We start from the raw sequence: 22,783 nt of genomic DNA, 5'->3' as shown, positions 1-22,783 counted from the left end.
TGAAAGTGTAAAGCGATCATTTTGTTTTGGTCAGTGTACGTTTACATACTGAATCGAATCCAAGAATCTCAAATAGATATAAACACAAAAGATGAAACCACGTAAGCCCAATTTGTCTTACAAATATAGAAGTAAAAAAAAAAAAAAAGACATCTTTTCAGGATCTTGGTGTAAAAATTTACTGCAAAGCATAAAGGGGCGAAAACACTCAAGACATTTTGTCAGCATGAATATTTACTTTTGACATGTCACATAAAGTTATATTAACTAGAAATCAAGTATCCTTGTGGTGTAACTTAGTTTTATTTTAATTTCACAAAATTTTCAAAAAAATTACAAAATACTCAAATGGGCAGAACACAGGACTCACAATTTTTGTTTTAATTATTTCTACTTTTGTTTACATTGTGTCATCCCATGGCGACTACTAATATATACAATAAGCTTCAAGATACCAGTATATATAAATCTTAGCAGTCAGAATTTACATTCTGCTATTGCCGCTTTGAAACAAGAAGCTAAACCATTGACAACACTCAACATCGAAGGCTTAAGACACAGAAAATTGGACAGAAGGGAGGAAATGCTGAAAACAAAATGAGAATGTTGTACATTGAAGAGACAGAGACAGATGGATTGCAGAGTCCAACTCAAAAAGAAAAAAAAAAGTGGCTGATGGAGGAGTTTGGGTTTCAGCAGACACAAAAAAAGTTTCCGTGCAAGCTGTGGATGTTTTTTTCCCTCTTAACCAACGGAAGGAAAATAACAAACTGATGGTTTCTATAAAAGCACTGATTATCAAGTATTATTCCAATTATGAAACACAAAAATACCTTCTGGCATTGAGAGCATTAATGACTGTAAAATGACCGTGATGAGTGTGTGAGATGAAAGAAAAGAAAAAAAAAAAAGGTGAAATACTGCATGTAACAGTGGATGATGGCTGTCACACAGCCCATGGATCACAGCTCATGGGAAGTGCAGTGTCAGGAATGCAGAGAGAAGCTGCAGTGGTAATATGTTCTTTTCCACTACTACAAACATGCAGACACAAAATACGCATATTCTTGTTCAAAGCTCTTAAATCCATATTTTATGGAGAACCACATCTTTCGAGTATCACAGTGAGGTTGACTGAGTGAGGCAGAGTGACTTGAGTAGTGGAGGTGGGGGAACTGCACTGCCGTTAGCACCCAAACGGTTTAAAATCACTAAAAGCATTCATGAAAAAGCACTGAGGAAAAAATATCAGGCCATTCCCATCACTGTGAGAGGACAGAAATACCTGAATCAATAAGTACGTTCAGAAAGTTGTATGAAAACTTAATTCAGCTTTTTAAAACCAATTTCCTCACTTTGGTGCACAGAACTACGACTTTTTAAAATGCACTCATTCGTGTTGTCAGTTCACTTAAAACCAATTAGAATTGAATATTTCATTTTATGATGTTATTCAGTGCAATTTTTGTAATCCCTCGTGCACACCTTTGGAGCCATCACACTTTGAGGAAATGAAGATGCTAATGACATCATGAATGGGTCTGTATGTGTATCTGTGGCTGACAGTCTATAGGATGAAAAGGAGCTCAACTTGAGCATTCACCTTAGGTGTGTGTGGATAAAAATCTGGTACAACCATTTATCTGCGACCCTGGTTTATGGACCGCAACCATGCGACATGGCTACTTACTCAAATAATGCCATCTCATTCCCCTCTGAAACAAGGGATGATGCTTCAGAACTATTATACTGGAGGTCTACAAATCCGTCAGGAATCCACACCTAATAATAATAATAATAATAATCATATGTATATATATATTTATATATACTATTTACAGACTCAACAAAAATGCCATGCTGCAGCTTTTCTTAAAATTAAAAACCTCCTACAATGTATTAAAATAAACATTGAATTTAAGATAGCACTTTTCAGATATAATGGCCCAACTTCTTTTCCTTTTTTTTTCTTTCTTTTTTTGAATAAGCACAGTGACAAAGTGTCTGGTATTCTAGCACCTACAAAATGTCAGGGAAGCTTCTCAGAGGATGTTCATGCAGGAAAGTCACAATCAGTCTTGAGGACGTTGTCACTACTCGAACGCTATATACCAAAAAATTAAGTCAACTTCTTGGGGGGGAAAAAAAAAAGTCCATAAGAGTAAAGAAAACTGACAACAAAACAAAAGAAGTTATCAGATTATCCTGGTCACTTTTTTTTCAAAAATGTCCCAAGGGCACGCAAATTCCTGTCCGACTGTACTGGTGCGACCTCCTGTGTCCTGCTGACCTCTGTGATATCACATCCCTCGAAATGATCACAGCTGCTTATCACTCTCCTTCTTTAACCGGCTGTGGGGATGAGAAGACAAACAGCACCAGTTAAAACGCATGCCTTACACACAATGCCCACAGCAATAAGAATTAAATTTCAGTTGATACGTTAAAGTGCATATCACGGGTAAATTCAGGAGCAAGATCAATGTAATTCTCCTATTTTATATTAAACTTTGATCAAATATCTGTCACATTTTGTGCAATTTTTTTACCTTGCACAATACCAGAAAAATTCAGTTGAAATCAAGCCATTTGAGGCGAATTGGTCCGCCTCTGAAAAAACTTGGCATTTGGATTTCCCGGCAAACATTGATTTTCGTGATGTCGCATGCGGGACGCTGCCCTCTGAATCCTACGTCAGCGCTGGTTTGTTTATGAGAAAACGACCTGGTGGTTTTCTGCAAATTTCTTCAATGTTATCGCATAATTATTAAAATGGTTAACAGATGTATCGTAGGAGGGTGTAGCAACACCAATCTTGATGGGATTAGTACTCATCGTTTTCCAAAAGACCGGACAATGAGAGAGAAATGGGAGCGCTTGGTCTACACAGGCTGTGCACTGAAACCGTGCAAAGCTCTCGCAGCCTGCAGGTAACGTCACGAATCTGGCTCCAGACTCCCTTGGGATTTTTCCAGATGCGTTTTGTTATTTTATTTTTTTCTGCTGTAGACAGATTGCCTTGTGCAAAATTACCCTTCTGGATGAGTGTGTAACGGGACATACTTTCATATAAAAAAAAAATTGGTCCAGGATATGCACTTTAAAGTCAGTATATGATTATAGCTATCATAGGACACAGAGTTTCAGAGAGGTTATAATACAAAGTCTTCAATTACCTGGTGTGACTCACTTACCTGTAGTAGTCTTCCTGTCCAGGCAAATGGCCTCCGTGCATGTGGTGGTGGCCATGAAGCCACTGCTGCTGCTCCATGGCCAGTCTCTGCAGCTCTGCAGACTGAGCGTGCATAGCCTGGAGTTGGTGCGCTGCCGACATAGGCGGAGGCAAACCCCCAGGCAATTCTCTAGGGTATGAAGTACCTGAAACATCAACACAACGCAGTGTAGATAAGTTAAGCCTGAGTAATACAATAGCATAGTATATAAGTGAGACTAAGACAAGCTAATTTGGCTTGTGATATGATCCCGACGGCAGAATACGCACCGAATACAGGGTGCCGCAGCATCTCATGCTCGTGTGGGGGCTGGCCAAGCAGTGGGTTTGGGATGGCTCCGGGTGGGTACGGGAAGCGGGTCAGGTGGGGTCCGGCAGCCAGGGGGTCTACAAGTGGATGGGCTCCAGAACCTGGTGGACACACAAGACATTCACCACCACCTACTCCGTGTCAGCAGCAATTTGTCAGGGTACAAAGGCATTACAATAGTACAATAATACAGACACAAGTACATGCCCACCACTCAATGACGTTCAAACACCAAGCTTAAATCACAGAGTCCTCAAACACAGGCCAAGCAAAGGTGCTGCTGCATGCATGTTTTCACACACCACACAAAAACTACAGAAAAATGATTTTCTTAAATGGAACTGAAGCATGTGAGTAATTATTATGCATTTTAATGACTGGTGTGATTAAAGAAATTTCCCCTCACCTTGATGCAATGGGTCCTGCTGATGCAGGTGGAGGTGCGAGTGGATGTGCGAGTGCTGGTGATGATGTGGTGTCACGTTGAACATTTGCAGCCGGGCGATGGGATCGTTGGCTATCCTCTCGGCATGTAGACGCTCAGCAGCCAGCCGCTCCGGGTAGGACATCTCGGGCCGCAGCTGGGGGTTGGCCAAGGCCAAGCGCTCACGCTCCAGAGGGTTCAGTCCTGGGTGGAAAGAGGCAAATGGGTGGCCTGCCATGGGTGGTAATCCAATGGGGCCATGACGGGCAAAGTGCTCCATGGGGTTTGCTGAGGGGTGCAGGTTGTCAAGGTCAGCTGGTTTGACCTCAAAACCTGGTTTCATCCTTAGTTCCCTTTCACGGATCTCACGCTCGCGGATCTCGCGTTCTCTCAGCTCACGTTCACGCATTGCAGGGTCAGCATTGTACAGTCCCGGCATGTGGTAGGCCAGCAAAGGCTCAGCTGGGTTTAGAGGCATAAAGAATGGGTGATTGCGGTTGGTGGGTGACATGACATGGGGTCGAGCGTACTCGCTTAGTGTGCGCAATGCTGGTGTGTCCGGGCCAATATAGGGTGGTACAGTAGCGATGGTGGCTGGATTGGCATCGAAGGGTGGCCGCATGTGAGCTGGCCCAGCCATTGGTGGATCGCCCAGTCTGCCTTCGTGAGAAGAACTGGATGCCTTCTGTAAAGTCAAATGAGAGATTCTCATCAGGTCTAAGAGGACTAGCACATATTAATTTAATAAAGACCTGGAAAACAAAGGTGAAACCTACTGCAGCTCGTTCTGCCTCTTTCTCCCGTTCACGTTCTCTTTCCCTCTCTTTTTCCCGTTCCCTCTCTTTTTCTTTCTCTTCCCGGGCTCTCTGCTCTGCTTCCCTCTTCGCTTTCTCGAGTGCTTCCTCACGTTTCTTAGCCAGCTTGGATGATGGTAGTGGAGTAAAGTAGAAATCAGTTCTTGCACACGTGTTGTAGCCTCGGTCAAGGTACTTATAGAACCTGAAACGGCACGACAGAAAAAAACTTTGATTCATGCAATGCTCACAATATTTTGAGTAAACTAGTTCTACTTGGGAAGTCCTTTTTGCCTGTGGAGGGCCTGTGACCATTTGAAATGCAATTACTTCATGACAAATAAATGACCCCTGGCATGCCAGCTCATTATTCTTGGGTAAAGCAACTACATCAATCTCTTTAGTGCCTCTGACATAATGAGCTACATCCTGGGTGCATTAGAAGCCTCATTGCTATTCACTGGCAGTGTGTGTGCAGCACTTAGGAGACAGCACCATAACAGACTTGAACAAGAGATGTTTGTGTACTGATGCTCCCTTTCACTTTAATAATACAGTCATTAATCTCATGCCTGTGCTGGCTCTGACGATGGCAGGTCACACACAAGCAGGCAAAGAAAGGGTACTCTAACATTTTTAAACATTGTCTACATAACCTGGAGAATAGTGTTTATGGTAATTTGGTGCAATGATACATGAGATTAGAGGTAAGAATGTTTGTTGTACCGTGCAGACTGGCTGGCATGACTGGGTGTGTTGACTATGGTGGGCTCTGGTGAAGGACTCCTCTGTGGAGGTGGCGGGCTTTCAGGCTCCTCGGCCTCATCCAGAGGCTCCTCTTTAATCTGCACGGCGGGCACGGTGGAGGGACCTGAGCAGGGTGCGCTGATGGATGCAGGCAGGGGCATGGAGATGGATGATGGGGGCTGCTGTAGTACAGCCAAGGGTCCTGCCACGGAAGAAGGAACAGAGGAGGGTGGGAGAGCAGATGAGGCTCCTGGGATAAAGGGATGAGGAGGGAAGGGCGGCTGTGAAGGTGCAGAGTGTGAGGAAGTATTCGAAGATGAGGGGGGCGGTGGAGCTGGAGGAGGCACATGGTTTTGGGACTGTGTGAGTACGGGAGGCTGTGCGGCCGGAGGCTGAGGCATGGGTTGTAATGGAGGCGGGTGGGCAGAGGGCGTATGGTGCGTAGAGAGGGAACTTAGGGGCTTCAGAGCAGGCAGTGGGGGCAGGTTGGGTGGCTTCTGAGGGAACTGTGGAGCCGACAGGTGTGGTGGATGTTTGTGCGTTTGAGGGTTTTGCATCTGTGGGATGGGGGTGGTGGGTGGAGGCTTTATGTGAGGCATGGACATGGGCGCAGGAGGCAAGGGCTGCTCTCGTGGGGGCTGGGTGCCACTCTGGGATGATGAGGACTGCGATGGAGGAGTGTGAGGTGGTGGCTGCTGTTGGGATAGTGAGGTCACCGGTGCCTGGGCTGACATGGGGGAAGGGGGGACCTGAGACTGAGCGAGAGGGAAATTCTGTGGAGGTAAGGAGGCATGAGGATGAGGCATGTGAGGCCCTGCCTGCAGAGGATGGCCCATTGGAGGCATGGGGCCATGGAGCTGAGGCTGTAGAGCCTGTGGGCCACTCTGAGAGGGCACAGGAGGTTGAGGGATGGGCTGCAAGGGTGAGTGAGGAGAAGGCAACCTTGGAGGATGAAGTGCTGCTCCGGACTGAATGTGAGAAAGCGGTCCTGCTGAAGCAATCTGTTGTGTAGGGATGGAGGTGGTGGGCACAGATGGAGATACTTGTGAAGGGAGTGGTGCTGCACCCGACGTTGAAGGCGTAGATGCTGTGGTGTTGGAGGAAAGGGGTGCAGCGGGCAAAGTGCCCGTCTGGCACTGGATTATGGAAGGGTGCTGGCCTTGGAGGACCTGCTGTTGCGCTGACGAATCCGAGTCACTCTCATTGTCACGTGGGCTTGGAATGCTGGGAGACGAGCTGCGGTTGTCCTGGTCAATGTCCTTGGGGTCGCTGCCCTCGTCATTCACGCTGCGGCCATCCGAGCTTTCTACCTCGCCCTCTCCCTCACATTCTGAGGGTGAATCAGGCCGATTTAACTCCTTGAACACACAAACAAACAGTCACAGCAGGTCCTAATTTAAGAGGGGACTACTAAACCTGATCCTGAAGTACCGCCAACAAACCAAAGTGAATGATAACTGCTAAATATAATTAGGCAAAGCTAAGTACAATGGAGCAGTCCTGTAAAAGAATCCTACCTGAGTCTTTGACTTCTTAGCACTGGCCCTTTCAGGCTCCTCTGTGTCTGAGGATCCCTTCTCTCTCTGGCGTTTGACGCTCTTCATTGGTGATGGTGCTTCCTCTTTTATCTTCTGTTGTAAAAGAAGATAAACATTTAGGTTCTTATGATGCACAGGAAAACGGACATGCTGCACTGGTAACAAAGTGCCTTAATGAGGCCATACCTTACTGGGTTTTTTCACCGAGTCCATCTTGCTGTCAGTACTGGACGTGCTGGCTGCACTGGGCGAGGTACGGCCACTTGAGCGTAGGTCCTCATTGGTTGGTGAGGCTCTACCATCAGGGCTGGCTGTCTGCTTCTTCCGACCACTTCGTAGCGTCGACATCTGGACAAAAAAAAAAACCTTATAACTTACTTTACAGTAGATGCATACTAAAAGATAAGTATCAAGTACAAACCAAAGCTTAAGCCACATATTAAGATCTTTTCTTCCTTGCGACTGGAACTCACCGGCCCGCGGTTCCGTCGAGTCCTCATGCTATGCTTCCCGCCGAGCCCATCCTCTTCCTCTTTGACGGGTTTGAACATAAACGGTGGCGGGTCCACAGGTTTCTCGATTGGGGGCAGCTCACCGTATTTCTTGAAATGAATACGGCAGTCGGTGCACAGCAGGATATTCTCACGGCCCCCGTGGTGCCAGTCCTTGGAGGCTGCAAACACATTTCCGACTCAAAATGAGCTCTGCTTTCCAGTGACTGGGGAGAAGTATACATGAACTAGCCTGATCCCTGACTCTCAAACCATTACATCACACAGACATCTGAATGCTCACACTCGGGCTTGCCATGCTGCGTTACGTGGTGATGCTCGTAGCTCATACCATATGGGAGTACTGTGAGCACCAACTGTACCCAACAAGTCAGAGGGTTTAATGAGGCAAAGAACAAATGAGTAACTGTCAGGTAGGATGAAATTAGCAAGCAACATCCTCCAAGGTCCATCTGCCAGTGGAGAGAGTAGGTGAGCAGCATGGCTTCTTCAAACAGAGAGTAATTACAGACCTGCTGTGGGGATTATTAAGGGCCTGATACGCCTGTGATGCGAGGACTGTTGTAGGAACACCACCTGTCTGTCTATGTTACTACTAAAATCTAATACTGTGATCAGTGCACCTGGGGATTGACAAACTGCTGGCTGTGAAAAGCTCATATTTCACTCATGTCAGGTGAATATCAGGTTATCAGTGTGAATCTTGTTGGATGTAGTGCTACTAAATATCTATGCACATACACAAGTCTGTCTCAGGTACTATCAGAATGCAGCAGTCTAACTGTTGGAATGGATGTTTAGCACAGTTATCAGAGAACTTTCTTACTGGTTGTAAAACAGTGGCGGCAGGCGTAGCCTTTCAGCTCCTGTTCGCTGTCTTCACTGTCAAAGTCATCTTCACTGGCTGAGCTCAGGTCCACTGTAGGACAGAGAGGCAGGTTTAATGGCATGACAATAAGGGGAGAAAAAAACAAAACAAAAACATGACAAACAATTGTAGATTTACATTTGACTACGGCAACTACTTTGGGTTCTGCTTGTGAAAAGATTATGAATGAATTCACTATGTGGTAAAATCCTCAGTGTATTTATTTTTGCATTGAAACGCCCTGTTGAAATGGGCGGCACGGTGGTGTAGCACCTCACAGCAAGAAGGTTCTGGGTTCAAACCCAGCGGCTGGTGAGGACCTTTCTGTGTGGAGTTTGCATGTTCTCCCCGTGTTTGCGTGGGTTTCCTCCGGGTGCTCCGGTTTCCCCCACAATCCAAAGACATGCGATTAGGTTAATATGGGACGGCCTTGGGCTGAGGTGCCCTTGAGCAAGGCACCGAACTCCCAACTGCTCCCCGGACGCTGTTAGCATGGCTGCCTACTGCTCTGGGTATGTGTGCGCGCACGCATGTGTGTGTTCACTGCTTCAGATGGGTTAAATGCAGAGAGGAAATTTCACAAGTGTATGATGAATAAAGTTGTGCTTTCTTTCTTTCTTCTGTTTAGCTATGTCTGTTCTGTTTCTTGGGAATCATGAGCACTTACAGAACTCGCTGGAAGGTGGTCGGGAGGGAGTGTTGACAGGTGTGGTTGCTGTGCGGGTCTTGATCCGACGGAAGACAGGCTGCCTTCGGTGTCTGCGGTGGGCTCGGGAGCTAGCAGCCTCAGGGGTTTTCTTCCAGTAATAGTAAAAAGTTATCAACTCTCCCTGCAACCAGAGGAGCATGAAGCTGTACGTTAAAAACCGCTTCTTCACTGTGCATTTTGAAAAAAATGTCATGATTGTTTACTGTTCATCTTTTAATCTTATCAAACATGACCCACTGCTGAACTGCTGTTACAAATCAAGAAGTAACAAATTTATGCTGATCTGCTAATCCAAAATAAACAAAGCTGTTAGCTGCGTTTTTGCTCCCCCTTTGTTTGTCCTAAAAGCCCTCAAAATGTCAAACTGATAACAGCACAAAAACAGAGGCTTGTTTTCAGAGGGTGGCTGACGAAAAAGGTTTGTGCTGAGGTCAGCTAGCGAGCAAGAGAACACGGATGCTGGGAGGGAGACTCCATGCCGGGTTTTGCAACAGACTGGTGTGTTGTGCTGTAGCTGTCTCTGTTCCAGGATTAGGCAGCGAAGCTCACTGAATGCTAGGATATTAGGATCAGTACATTGGTGGCTGCCTGGGTGGCAGGCGCTTTAAAGGGAACAAAAGAACATGTCGGGGAGAGCTTTGGCGCTACAAATAGGGAGTGAAATGGCTCCGAGTTCCTTCGTTGGAAGAGTCAATTGAACTTTAATCAAACATTCAGGGTGCGCTTGCCAGGGAGCAGAGCATATAAATCCAGCACACAAAAGCCAGCCAGCAAATCAATATCCTACTGAAACATTAACACATGCAATCATGGATCAGAAGAAGCTTTGCTAAGACAGCCTGCACAAATTAACTGGTGCTTTCCGGCAGCTTTCAAAATAATACACACCCTGGAAGTATGGCCAGGCGGAGGGAGCAATTACGTAGTATTCTGCCTGTGGTGGTTTATAACATTTCTACCTTCCCTGCCTTACAACTGCATATTTGTTTTGCTACAGGAAATTAGTTACATACCAGTTGCACGGCTTTAAATGTGCTTTAACATATTAAGGAATACAGGATTGATGGAGGTGGTCAAGTACTGGGTACGACAAACTCAGCATGACAGGGATTTAGATGTCATTCATGTGTTCAGGATGTTTTTTTTTTTGCTTCAGCTGTTCTTTTTTACATAAATTGGTCATTAAAATGCTGTTCTCAACACAGCTTGGTGGCTAACATTTATACTTTTCTTGGTCAGCAATGAAAAAAGAAAAAAGTTTCAATTATCCTAGAGACTTATTTAATTTGATGCTCAGTCAAATGAATCTATATGCACTACATGTTACATTTGCACAGGGCAAAGCAGTAAAACTTGTGCGTGTGTGCGAGTGTGATATACATGTGTGATGAATATATGTATATATATATATACACACACACACACACACACGTGTGATGTATATATGATACGATACACGGTTGCGCAAAGATGTGAAGTTTATCTGTGGTGAATGGATACATCACAAGTGAGCGTAGCGAACAAGTGATACAGTTTTCAACACGAGAAGATAAAAATTCATATCTTCATGCCACCATGTAATTTTCTCTATATAATATGGACACATCCACAAAAAAAAAAAATTGCTAAAATATTGCACATCGTCAAGACAACATGACGTCACACGTTGGCACGCATGTGAATATCCAATGACAAAACTTTGCTGCTGTGCATGCGCAGAACCGTTTCTTTGTCCGCCGGGAAAGAGAAAGGACGAGGCTAAGGGCCTCTGCATGCTCTTGCAACAAGGCTTTCGCAGATAGCTTTTCGCAGACAGTTGTAATTTATCGTTGAGCGGGGAGTAATAGGCGTGCGCGATGTTATTCACCGCCACAACGCAAGGGGGCGCGAAGTCGCGAAATCGCTAGGAGTAGTTGGTGGGTGTGGTTAGTGGAGTGTTTATCCTCCGGTTACTTATAATGACTAGAACTGGAGTCGTATAGATGTACGTACTTCCTCACTTCCTCGATCAACCGCTCTTCGTGCTGCTCCATCTTCGCTCGTGTTTTTAAAAATGGCGGTCGTGAAAACAAAACAAACCGGGAAAGTAGGGAAGCGGAAGTGCGTGTACAGCGGCTGTAGAGTGGACCAATCAGAGCCCTCTGGTCTGCGACGCTGTCTGCGGTGGTCACAATTTTTGGGAGGTGCACGCAGAGCGTCTGCGAAGGGGGGGGGCTTCGCAGACACCATCTGCGACGCCATCTGCGAGGACTGGGTTGTCAGCATAAATTGGCCTTAATCCAGTGCTATTGCTAGGACTAGCTATGCTATAATTAAGCACTAAATAAATAAACTGAAAACAAAGAAACGCTAAACACCCAAAATGCTACCAAAACTTCATTATATATTCTACACACATATCTGCAAGAGAAAATCATACCACTGGACACTGAAAAACTGGAAAAGAGACACGTCGAAGACTCTTTTCACACGCTAACAAGTGACTGTGACAATTTGTAAACAAACATGGCCATGAGGTTTGCTTCCTTAAAAGTGGAAGATTGAGAGAATTTTGGCTGCCAGGTCTCTCCGTTGTGTGTAGTTGTCGATGTTGCTTTTAAAAGTAACCAAGTAAATTACGCAGGGAAATGAATACTTAAGTCGGAGTGAAAAATACTATGGCAAGCATGTGTGGAAGAGGAGTCTGGAGACAGAAATCTTGGTTTCTCGGTCATTCGCTTGTGCTACTAGCTCTCGATAGCACTGCTTTATTAGCATTCGCCAACACTACTCATGAACGCTACAGTAACTGGAAGGTGGCTACACTGACAGTGCTAACTCACAGGTAAGCTAGCATTGACCTTCAAGAATGCGGATATGAAGAGTGTGTGTATAATAATAATGGCTTTTTTTCATGGTATATTCAATATATTCCATTCAGCTAGCATGATACTGAACGAGTCAAAGATGAGTTCACTATCATGCTAGCTGAATGGAATACATCTCATATCATGGAAAAAGCCAGCCAATGTTACTTAAATATGTCTCTCAGATCCGCGATGTATTTCATATGAAAAATGCAAGTTTTTCAACACAAGAAGTTAAACTAAACTTCATATCTTCAAGCCAACATGTGATTTTCTTTTTATCAACAAAAAAGTACCCAAATTTATCAAAAACAATTAATCGATTTCATCATGAGTGACATATAGAGATTTAAGTCACGGTTTTGATTCTCCATGTCCTGGATGTAGCTCGTATGAAAAATATGAGTGGTATATGTCCCAGTAAAACACTCAAGTCCATATAACATATAGAGGATGTTACACGGTCGCACAAAGATATGAAGTTTATCTTTGAGTGGTGAATGTATATTTCATGAGTAAGTGGAGCGAATATAAAGATACATAAAAATGAAACCTCAAACTAATGAGAAATTGAAACAAATACGAGTCAGTAGAAGCTTGACAAAGGGACAGACTGTTATCAGGAAAAGTATAAGCAGCACACAGGCTGCCATGTCAGACCTGAGTAAACACTAGAGCACAGTCCCTTTAGCATAACTAAAACGCTCATCTTTAATCTTTGAAACGGCACAATAATATATAAGACGGAGTTGTATTTAATAAGAAGGCTAAAAAAAAGTGTTAGCTTTTAATAAACTGAAATAAATGAAGTAGTAATAAATATATCATCAAAGGAGCTCCTACAGCTTTTTTGCTGGTGGCCACAAGAGAAATAAAGATTTCCTCAGAATGTCTGTTTTCCGCAAATGTTTCCCAAATGCTTTTGGCTTAACGCAACAGTACTGGAACAGGCAGTCCCCCTTTCGGAGCCCATTGGCGGACATGAGTAGGCGAAATATCAATTATCACAATTACATCAATTACTTGTGGGCGGCTGAGACGTTAGCCAAATGAGAAACACAAGTGTGACAAATCCTTTTCTTTGACTTTGAGATTCCCACCCACCTTAGCCTCTCACCACACTTTCAAAACAAACACAAGGAGAAGAGACTAACATGCCAGTGCTGTTTCCACGGCCTTGGAAAACAGGTTCATGTTAATGTACCGCGATAACCCTGTACAATATGTGATTAGTCGAACTCCTTTGGGTAATTTCGCTGTGATATGATGTTGGGAGGAATAATGGGCTGTGTAAGCGTATGGGGCGAGTGTGTGTGTGTTGGAAAGCGTGAGGCTTTGGCGGGGATGAACAGGGCGCAGGTGCGGGCCAAGGGATGGCAGACTTCCTGATGTGAAATCTAATTGAAATGTGCAGATCAAAACTGCTCAGGAGGACAGAGGGCAGGCTTTCTTCACTATGTAACACACTCCCTACATTCAGACCCTCCCCTCTCTTCTTTCTGGAGCCAGATTTCAGCCATGAAGCCCAGACTTACGAAAGATGATGAGAAAAAAAAAAAAAGTCAGCCCATTTATAAAGACAGAATTTTATATGTTTCCAAAAATCGCCATAGATAAAATTCTCCAAAGTTCAGTTCAATTACTAGGGCAATGCTGTTGCTAGGAAAGGAATCACTGTGGTCATTCAAAAGTAATTTCGTTCATGAGCTATAAAAACAAGTGACAACGGCTTGAGAGCAGACATTTATAAGCGTTGCGAAAACGCCGTGCTTAATATGTCCTGCTTGGGCAATATGTGCAGGAGTGGAGATGAGGCTGAACGGGCCTTGATGAAATGTTCTGAGTGGATTGTATGCGCTGAAGACAAATTTCCTTGGGCGATGAAGACCTATAGAAAACCCCCTTTTCAAGTCTGGGAGAGGAAATATGATTCGAAGGGAAGCGCCGAGAGGCTTTGCTAAGACACACTTCCTAGGTCTAGTCCTCATCTTCCTTCCTCTTTACTCTTGCCCATCCTTTTCCAGCACAGTCAGAAAAACAAAACAAAGCGTCCCTATATAGCGCCAAATTGTAAGGGGAGCAACAGGAGCAGTTCTTAGGAGCGGTTCTTCATCATCATGCAGTGATGCAAAAATAAAAGATAACCCCTGAGGGGGAAAAAATAAAAAACGCCCTGCACAGGACCCCACACCCACATTTCTGAAGTCACTTTCATGAACATCAGCATGTCAAACTGTCCTACAGTATGTGGGAGACATTCTGAGCTGTGCTTGAGGATGTGATATTTTTCTGCTCTCTTTATTCCGATGAACAGAATCCTAATTTTAGATCCGGTCAACTGACTGTTTATATTTTTATGCATTTAAATCAATCATGTTATCTGTCCTGTTTTCCCGACTACTTACTAGAAAACTTTATCTCGGTCATTTCTGCTATCTTTCAAATAACACAATCATATTTATAGAAATATATCCTAATACAGTGCTGAAAATTTGTATTATGAACAACCAAAAAAAAAGGTATTTTTAAATATAGTTGCGTTATATGTTTAGTAATAAATAAACCAGTCATGTTTTTGTATTTCTTTATGCACTTGTTAGAAGCAGAGATGCACGAACATGCTGGTGGTGAACAACAACAAAAAAAGATAACTTAAGCTCTGAATTATAGGTTGTTTGAGAATGCTTCCATCTGCAGGATATTTCTGCAGGGTGGATTATCTGACAAGGAAGAGGCTTAACCTCCTATCACCACATGAAGGGATTCCCCCCCCCATCTCATTTCTGCCCCAAGTAAGTGTCGATGTGGGTGTTTGCGAGCAGGTTCTATGTGTGAACTGCAATTTCCAAGAGATCATGCCTTGTTCACTGTGATTTAGAAACAGCTCTGGCATAGTGTTAGGGGAAATTGGGCCATTTGCTGGACCCTTCTAGTTGTGTGCGCGCGCGCAGTATGAGCGCGAAGGCTAAACTCCTGTATTTATACACTCATCCGTGCTCAAGCCCAGGCTTGAACAGATGGTTTCTGTTTTTCCTGGCAGATTTGTGATGAAGCCACAAAAGGCCCCTGCTTTGACAGGGCGCCAAACGGTTAAGGCTGGAGCTGGCAAAAGCAAGGCAAGGAGAGCAGGGGAGAGAATGCAAGGGGAGGGCAGTGAGGGGGGAAAGAGCGCCGAAGGGAGTGAGTAGAGGGAGAAAATGGAAGATAACAATGGACAATCAACCTTGCGCAGAGAAAATGTCTCCAGAGCGTGCTCGCTCGAGCCAAATGTGTTGGAGGCTAAAAAAGAACATGTGGTGATTGGGTGCAAGCAGTCAATCTGCAGCTGTAAACATCCATTAGCTGAGTTTGGACTGCGCTTTCCTGTCCCTATGCAGAGCAAAGAGTGCCCATGTAGAAGGAGGAAGCGGGAGGGGGGAGTATCTGGAATGTAATTCTAGCCTTGATGGCAGAAAAAGTGAGACAGAAATTTGACTCAGAGTTTCTGCACTAAACTACACAGTCTGGCTCTGAATGTTTGATGAAGTCCATTTTCTCTGTATTCTGACCCAAAACATTAAGACGCCAATGAACATTAATAATTGCTTTTCAAATTAAATACTAAAATATCTGCCATTGACATTAACCTGATATTTTATGCGTCCAGTCACACACATTTATTCTGTATTTCATCTCATTATTTAAAAGCCTTGAGCTTTTAAATATTTTAAATCTCGGCATTTATTGACATTAAATGTCATCGAAGTATCATGCAACTGGTGAAAAGCTAAGGAAATTGTCCTGAAGAGACATCGGCAGGCAGGTTCGGCATTAATCCATTTTTGCTTCAAGGTCGACACAGCAAAACTCAGATCTACATTGTGAAACCTGGTTCTACTTAAATACAGACACCCACTTTTGAGGTTAAACCGAGCAAAGGTGAGAGGAAAACGGAGTGGCCTTGGCTGGTGCAGCACAGAGTAAAATGTTAGCTGGTTAATCCCTGCTGCACCCCCGGGTTCTGTTGGGATAGACTGTATAAGCTCTGCTTTCACAGGTCAAAGATGCACAAGTGCAAGAATCAGCACTTGTGTTTCCCTGCTGTAAGCGGTTTTGGCAACAGAAGAAAATATACAGCTATGGCGCGACTTTGACAGGGGCCGTTCAGTCTAATCCCAAAGATCAACACGAATCGCGATGGCTTTGTTCACAAAACTGCACTAAATGAGCCAGAGCCAGTCGTATTCAAAAAGGACTGTCAGGACTGCAGATCATGTATTTGTTCTTCAAACGGGAGGCGAAGAGAAGAAGGAGGACAACTACTGGCTGCTGGATAGAATTCAAAGATCTCCAGTATAATGACATTTTCCATAAACAACAACCTCATTTACCAAAAACAAGCAAACTATTTTGTCACAGACAGCTGCTCCTAACTGTGCTCAACCCTTGCTGCATAATTAGATTTAAGAGAGAGTGTGTGTGTGTGAGACACATACATTCACACACACACACGTATATGTCCATGTATATTTGTGTCCAAGTTATCTGGGGCCGAGGCAGCCGGGTGAAGACACTGCCATGAATTTAATTTGATGCGTACGCAGATCGCACCAGGGCAAACATCTGCTCCACGGCTGAACCAATAAAAATAATTTTGGTCATCTTGAAAATTGCAGAACCTGAGACTGTGTGCTGCTTGTGCTACTGGAAGCTCTATAGCCTCAGGGCATTGAACGGAAGCTGATGTTTTTGACTGGGAAGAAAACGTTCTGTCTTCCTGCAGCCTGTCTCTCCTCCTTCAGCGTTTACCTTAACTACCTCAGATTTGACCAGACCAATTAGGTTGAGCTCTTCCTCCAGAAGAGCAGGTATCTAAATACGATCAACGGCTGAGATACACCTCAAGGAGGGCTGAGTGGTAACTGGAGAATATATGTTATAATAGCAAAACTGTGTTTACTTCCAAAGATAATCATATACCATGTCGTCTTTTCTTAATGCCTGAAGTAGGAAAATACAGGCTGGGGATCCATCATTAACTTCAAGTATACAGATAAATCATAATAAGCAACTTCAACAGAACGAACAGTGTCTAGTAAATGTGATAACGCAACACACTGCAAGATGAAAAGACACGTGCCAATACCACTCAGACCTGAATCGATAAAAGCAGAGTTGAGTAACAGTGGTAGTGAGACTTGATTCTCCCACAAGGCCTCATGAGGGGGTTGTGTTGGAAAAACAAAACGCAAAAGGAATTATCTGCTATCTGTAGACTAAGCACATTGGGGATGTTTAGGAACATTTCTAGCGCTGGTATACAAATGATTCCATGACGTTGTCTTTTGAGTGGAGGAAATGGTGGCAGTGAAAAGAACAACGACGGTCAGGCAACACACCCACTTCCCCTTTTATTGCCTTCATATAAAGCATTCCTGAGACCTAGTCAGGCCTGGTGTGTTTGCACAGCAGTGGGCGCTTATTCTTGGCACCAGCTCTTTATGAGAAACCCAGCTAATAAGAGCTGAGGGAAGAGGCAGAGACAGATGCGCTGCACTGTATCGCCCTCTGTAGTCCTGGCTGTAGGCCCGGCACTTTAACAAGCTGTGTACAAGTCATGAATTGTAGAGCAACTGTGCCGGGAAGGACAGTGTTTAACAAAAATCATTATGCGACAAACTGGTGTTGAGCAAAAAAGGAAGAAAACAGCATATACTTTTGAGTTGCAGGGCTTGAAGAGCAGCAAATATGACTCTCGCTAAACATTTACAAGCTTGCACTTAAAGAGTCACCTATGAACAAAAACAATTTGAGAGACAAGGAGAGGGAGAAAGGCCTGCTGGGAAAATAAATCAAGCTTTCCTCAGGGCATTGACTGGCACGGAGGACTGACTTTCAACACAAAAGCAAGTTCTTGCTTAAGGTTTGAGCTGGAAGACATTGTTGGCTTTTTCCTCTGTGTCTATATTGAACTAACCTCACAACTCTGTACTTCAATTTGTCTGCCTCCTTCTCCGTCACACTATTAAATCTCCCTGAACTATTATTATTACAGCCATCTTACTCATAGGTTTATCAATTTGAGCAACAACAGCCAGTAACAAATTGCCTAATGTGTCAGGTTTGGGCCGTCTATTAAGTAAGAATCCTAATACTGCTGTATTTGCTTTACGACCTTCTGATAAAACCCTAACTCTATGATTAGCAGACTTTAATTACAGGACAATGTTTCTTTCTTTGCTCTCGTACATTCAGTGAGTAAACACAGCAATAACGAGTAATGAATCTGAACGGCTACTCTTGGTCAAACATATATGTGCTTGTGTCAACACTCCTTTGGTTAATATTTATTTGCTCTGAATTTGACATCGACGCACTAGTTCCTTTTGTACCCAGGATTTTCTTTAATGCCTAATCGCCCTTGTTAAATCAATACACGAACATGCGTTTTAGACTCGCTTGTGTTACACAGGATCCAGAAAGATATCGAGACGGAGAAGGCAAACAGCTGACCTTTAAATGACAAACATGGTTTATGTCAGAGCCAACATGGATTTCTCTCAAACTGTGCTACAGGCGTTAGAGCTCATAAAAACAAGATATTTATAGAAAAACAGTCTGATGCGTTGTTAAATGACTGTACTAGAGTTGAAGTTATACATAAAGTGACGCATCATGTAAGCTGATAAAGACCCAACAGCTTATACTCACTAAATCACACTCAAGAGTCCAGGATTACATCTGTCAATTGGTGAATTAGTTAAAATGACATGCCAACAAACAGAAGCTATGATGTACATCAGTGGCGTTAATGTAGATCAAGTCTACCGTCAACCACAACGCATTCCTCAGGTTCAACATCTCTGTGCCTAAATCTTCTGTAATCCCAGTGAAATGAATCTGTCAGCTGTGGTACAGCCTCCAATCACACGTTTGGAATAAACAGTGAACTGCGCAACTGGAATTAAAAACAAGTTTAAACTTTTCAAGTTAGAAAGTGCTTAAACAGCGTTTACTCTGGAACCAAATTCAACTTGTTTTATCTATGCAAATGCTGTAACACTGACTAGACGCTAACACTCGGGAAAATGTAAAACAGCACTACTTTAATATTTTACTAAGCAAAACAGTTGGGTGAATATAGCTCTCAAACGTACAACGCCTGCATGACATTAAACATATCTAACAGTTAAAATTAAGATAGGGTTTTTTTTTTTTTTAGGGCAATACCGTTCCTCTTCAACTGTGTGGAAGAAGATGGTAATGAACTTTGTAGAACTGTGAAGTTATCAGTTGTGAGGCACAGACATAAAGAATGCCTTCCTCAGCAGCGCTGCATAAACAGTCATCGTTCTGTTATGGTTGCAAACACAGTGTGCTCACTGTTCTCGGGAATCCATCCAACAACCTAATACGCTTACTGTTAAATCTAATATCCATGCACCATGTCCATCTGTGAGCTACTTGTATCTCATCTCTTTCACTAACCCAGGTTCAGTGTGATCTGACTTCAGCATATCGGTTGTAAATATCAGGAAGGGGGGGGGACAACAAAAGCAAACATGACTTCATTTAAAGGACTAAGAAGGAAAAAAAAAAAAAGCTTTACAATTAAAGGGAAATGGCTTACCGTTTCCTTGTTTGGTAGCAGCTCTTTCCGAATCCTGAAGAAGTTTTTGCCGTACTGTCTCAGTCCTTTTATGAACCGTTTCTGTTTTGTGAAAAAGCACGCAAAAAAAAAAAAAAAAAAGAGACGGGAAATCAGATAACCATTTTAATGTATACACAACTACCTTACACTGTAAACAGAAGAAAGCTATTTTGATAGCTGTCTGTTGCTTAAAAGCTAAAGGGTAGCATGACGGTGGGGTGGGGGGGTGGGGGAAAAACGACAGCAAAATCAGGAACAAGAGCTCAGATTAATCCGCAATAAAGAGCAAACGTGATGGCAATTTCAAAACTTCTAACTGTATTCTGGAGGCGTCTGAAGTTCAAAAGTGAACTTCAGTAAGTTACGGAGAATCTCAACACGCCTTTCCTGATCGAGCAATTCTCATACTTACACTTCAAAGAGGAGCTCAGTTTCAGTAAGAAGTTTAAAAAAAAAAAAAAAAAAAAGCTCTACTACATACAATCACAGAACACGTCGTCAGCATTATTTGTACATTTTTTAGTAGGTTTCAAAATGTCTAATATTTACTTGAAGGGAAAAAAAAAAAAAACTTTCAACAGTTCAAGTGCTGGCTAATAAACTTCACTCGGTGTAATTACAAGAGCTAGAGAAATACAAAAGAAGATTTTCTTTGGCTTAAACACATTTCTATTTCTTTAAAAGCCACAGACGGTGAGCCATAAGCCATAAAGAAAAAAGCGGAGGCAGAAAACATTCATAACCAATGAACCAGACAAGCAGCAGATTTACTTTCTTGTTCCAGAGACGGGCTCCGCTCCACAATAATCTCAGCCAATGCTTTCCACCAACTAACTCCACCGAATAAAACCTGCTCAAGTCCGCTCGAAGCACGCTCCAATTGACTAAGTCCACTCGCAGGTAGAGGAAAATCTGAGGCGCAAATCCACAAAGTCCCCAAAGGTGCGACGCTTTTTTATGAGCAAGAAATAGCTTGTCACTCTCTGCTCCTCCACTACAAAGGGGAAGGCTTTACATGTGATCTTTCTGCTAGGGAGCCTCTGTTTGGCAGCAGTGTGTAAAACCTGGAATGGAGTTCTGTGCTGCATGGTGGCTCTGTGTCACTCAAGCGTGCTCGGAGTGCAATCATGCTGCTTGAGCTGCCTTTATGTGTACGTTTGGGCATACATGTTAGCTCTGCAGTTTCACATCTGCCTCCCTCACAAATACCCAAACCATCTCCGCTGAGGGGGGGTGTTTTAGAGCGGACTGTTTATTAAATGTAGTCAAAGCACGACAAGAAAGGCACCACCTGAGCTAAAAACACCAGAAAAGAAGACTGGAGCGTGTCGTGTGTGTGAGCAGAAAGGTTCAGGGGATGAATAAACAGAAACGAGCCAACAAGAAAACCAGAACTGGAGCTCCTATTGCCTGTTAGCACTTACAGTCTGTGCTGGTTATGTAACCAAGGAAGTGTTTACACATGACTTTTAAAAGAAAAAATCTGTAACAGGGTGGGGGCAATTCTTTTTCTAAACAACACTCTTTACAATATGTCCCCTTCAAACTTGCACCAAATTGCATCTCTTTGAGATAATCAAAAGGATAATTCAGCAAATTAAATTATTTGTACAAGCAGAAACAGATAAACATGCTGACACAAGGGGGGGGGGGGGGGGGGGGGGGGTGACAAAGTAAACATTTAATTGATCTGATGTGGTGGGAGGTGTAGTGGATTAACCAGTAGGTGGAGCAGTGTTCAAGACTTGTGGATCTAAAAAGAAACAAACAAACAAACGTAGACTTTTTAAGGTTTGCCTTACAGTAACGGCAATTCAAAAAAGCAGAAATGACGAAAGGATATTAAGCATGTGGTTTCACAGGTGTACTGCTCCATCGTGCCCCTACTACCACAAGCCTGGCTAACATCTGGCACAACAACTGGCGATCAGAACTGGACCAATAGGAGCAGGATAAACAGCTCTTCTACATGCAGGTGCCTAATGTCTTTGTGTGTTAATGAGTCCCTAAAACAGAGGCGTGCAGATCACAGGTCTGTCTCTGGGTATTCTGTTAAACACATTAACAGAGAATCTGCCACTGTCATTTGGGGTCTCAGTTCCTGACCGGTGAGCCAACACCAATTACACCTGCCAGGCCTGCACACGCGTGCTGAGGCTGGCCTGATTGTGTCGCCGTAATTATGTTATGCCTACTGTAGCATTTACACCACTCGGGTGTCTGCGGGAGCTGTGCGCACCACTTTATTTTCTCTCTCTCTCTCTCTGTCTCGAGCTCTGTGCTGTGCATGTCGGCTCCGCTTTAAGGCTCCGTTTCAGCTGCCTAGGCTCGCTGCTCTCTGAGCCCAGCTAATAAATCATCCTCCAATCTGCTCGCTGAATCGCTCTGGCCCTGCCACGATTGCTCCAGCCCTGGGTTGCTAAGCGACCAGGCAAAGAGAAGGCGGGGCTGAGGGGGGAGAGATGGAAGGAAAGAGGGAGGGAGAGTAAAGGGAGCGAGAGGAGGAGGAGGGGAGGGTTACCAAATCACCAGGCGCGCATTCTGCTGAAACAACAGGCTGCTTTTTTTTTTTCTTCTCAGAAATTGTTCCAGGGAGCTGGCTCTTTTCCCCTGGTTTTGCTTCACACACCCTCCCCTTCTCTCACTGCTCAACAGTACACTATTGTAAAAGAAAGATCATGGAAAGAAAGAAAGAAAGAAAAAAGTAAAAAGGCCATTGGGCCTTGAGCACACTTCCGGCTTAAACAATGATTGCTGGAAGCTGAAAAACTGGTTAATACACGCATTTACAAAAGTATGACGTCGGAGATAAAGATGAGTGTGCTTCAGATGCACAGCGGCGGCGCTGGTGGTGGTCCAAATATTTTCAAAGAAATGCCTCTAAGTGAACTTTGTCTAAATACACAGCAGGCTTGAGAAATCACCACTTGACCTTTTGTGAAGGCTGACCTACTATGTCCAGGTGGAAAGACTGCAGAATAAATTTAGTCAAAACCACGAGGTGTCACGAGAGAAGTGATGATGACATCCACACACACAAAGCGACCACAAAAGCAAACACAAGACCGCCCATATCTTGCCTATCTGAAACTTATTTAATAAACAAACCACAACAGAAAAAAGTGTGCAACCTACTGAACTGGCTGAAACAATCACATTCACCAGGTTGTGTA

General features: G+C 43.8%; 1 protein-coding gene across 5 annotated transcripts in view; it reads right to left on the bottom strand.

The window, feature by feature from the left end:
• Nucleotides 1–284: 284 nt before the first annotated feature.
• The window catches only part of rerea (arginine-glutamic acid dipeptide (RE) repeats a), a 351,957-nt gene continuing 329,458 nt past the window's right edge, over nt 285–22,783 (bottom strand). For 3 of the 5 annotated variants that reach the window (XM_060938298.1, XM_060938297.1, XM_060938300.1), the window contains 12 exons: nt 19,590–19,670; nt 9,093–9,255; nt 8,384–8,476; nt 7,519–7,718; nt 7,232–7,393; nt 7,025–7,138; nt 5,487–6,865; nt 4,743–4,965; nt 3,949–4,651; nt 3,503–3,673; nt 3,195–3,378; nt 285–2,352 (listed from right to left, as the gene is read on the bottom strand). In XM_060938298.1, the coding sequence (XP_060794281.1) occupies nt 2,319–2,352; nt 3,195–3,378; nt 3,503–3,673; nt 3,949–4,651; nt 4,743–4,965; nt 5,487–6,865; nt 7,025–7,138; nt 7,232–7,393; nt 7,519–7,718; nt 8,384–8,476; nt 9,093–9,255; nt 19,590–19,670 (3,507 nt within the window). In that variant the 3' untranslated portion in view covers nt 285–2,318. The remainder of the gene's footprint in view (nt 2,353–3,194; nt 3,379–3,502; nt 3,674–3,948; nt 4,652–4,742; nt 4,966–5,486; nt 6,866–7,024; nt 7,139–7,231; nt 7,394–7,518; nt 7,719–8,383; nt 8,477–9,092; nt 9,256–19,589; nt 19,671–22,783) is intronic. The other 2 variants (XM_060938299.1, XM_060938301.1) reach the window with 1 other exon arrangement.

The sequence above is a fragment of the Neoarius graeffei genome, chromosome 13, assembly GCF_027579695.1.
Source record: "Neoarius graeffei isolate fNeoGra1 chromosome 13, fNeoGra1.pri, whole genome shotgun sequence".
Classification (NCBI taxonomy): Eukaryota; Metazoa; Chordata; class Actinopteri; order Siluriformes; family Ariidae; genus Neoarius; species Neoarius graeffei.
Note: the sequence above shows the minus strand (reverse complement) of the source record. Positions and strands in the feature narration are given on the sequence as shown.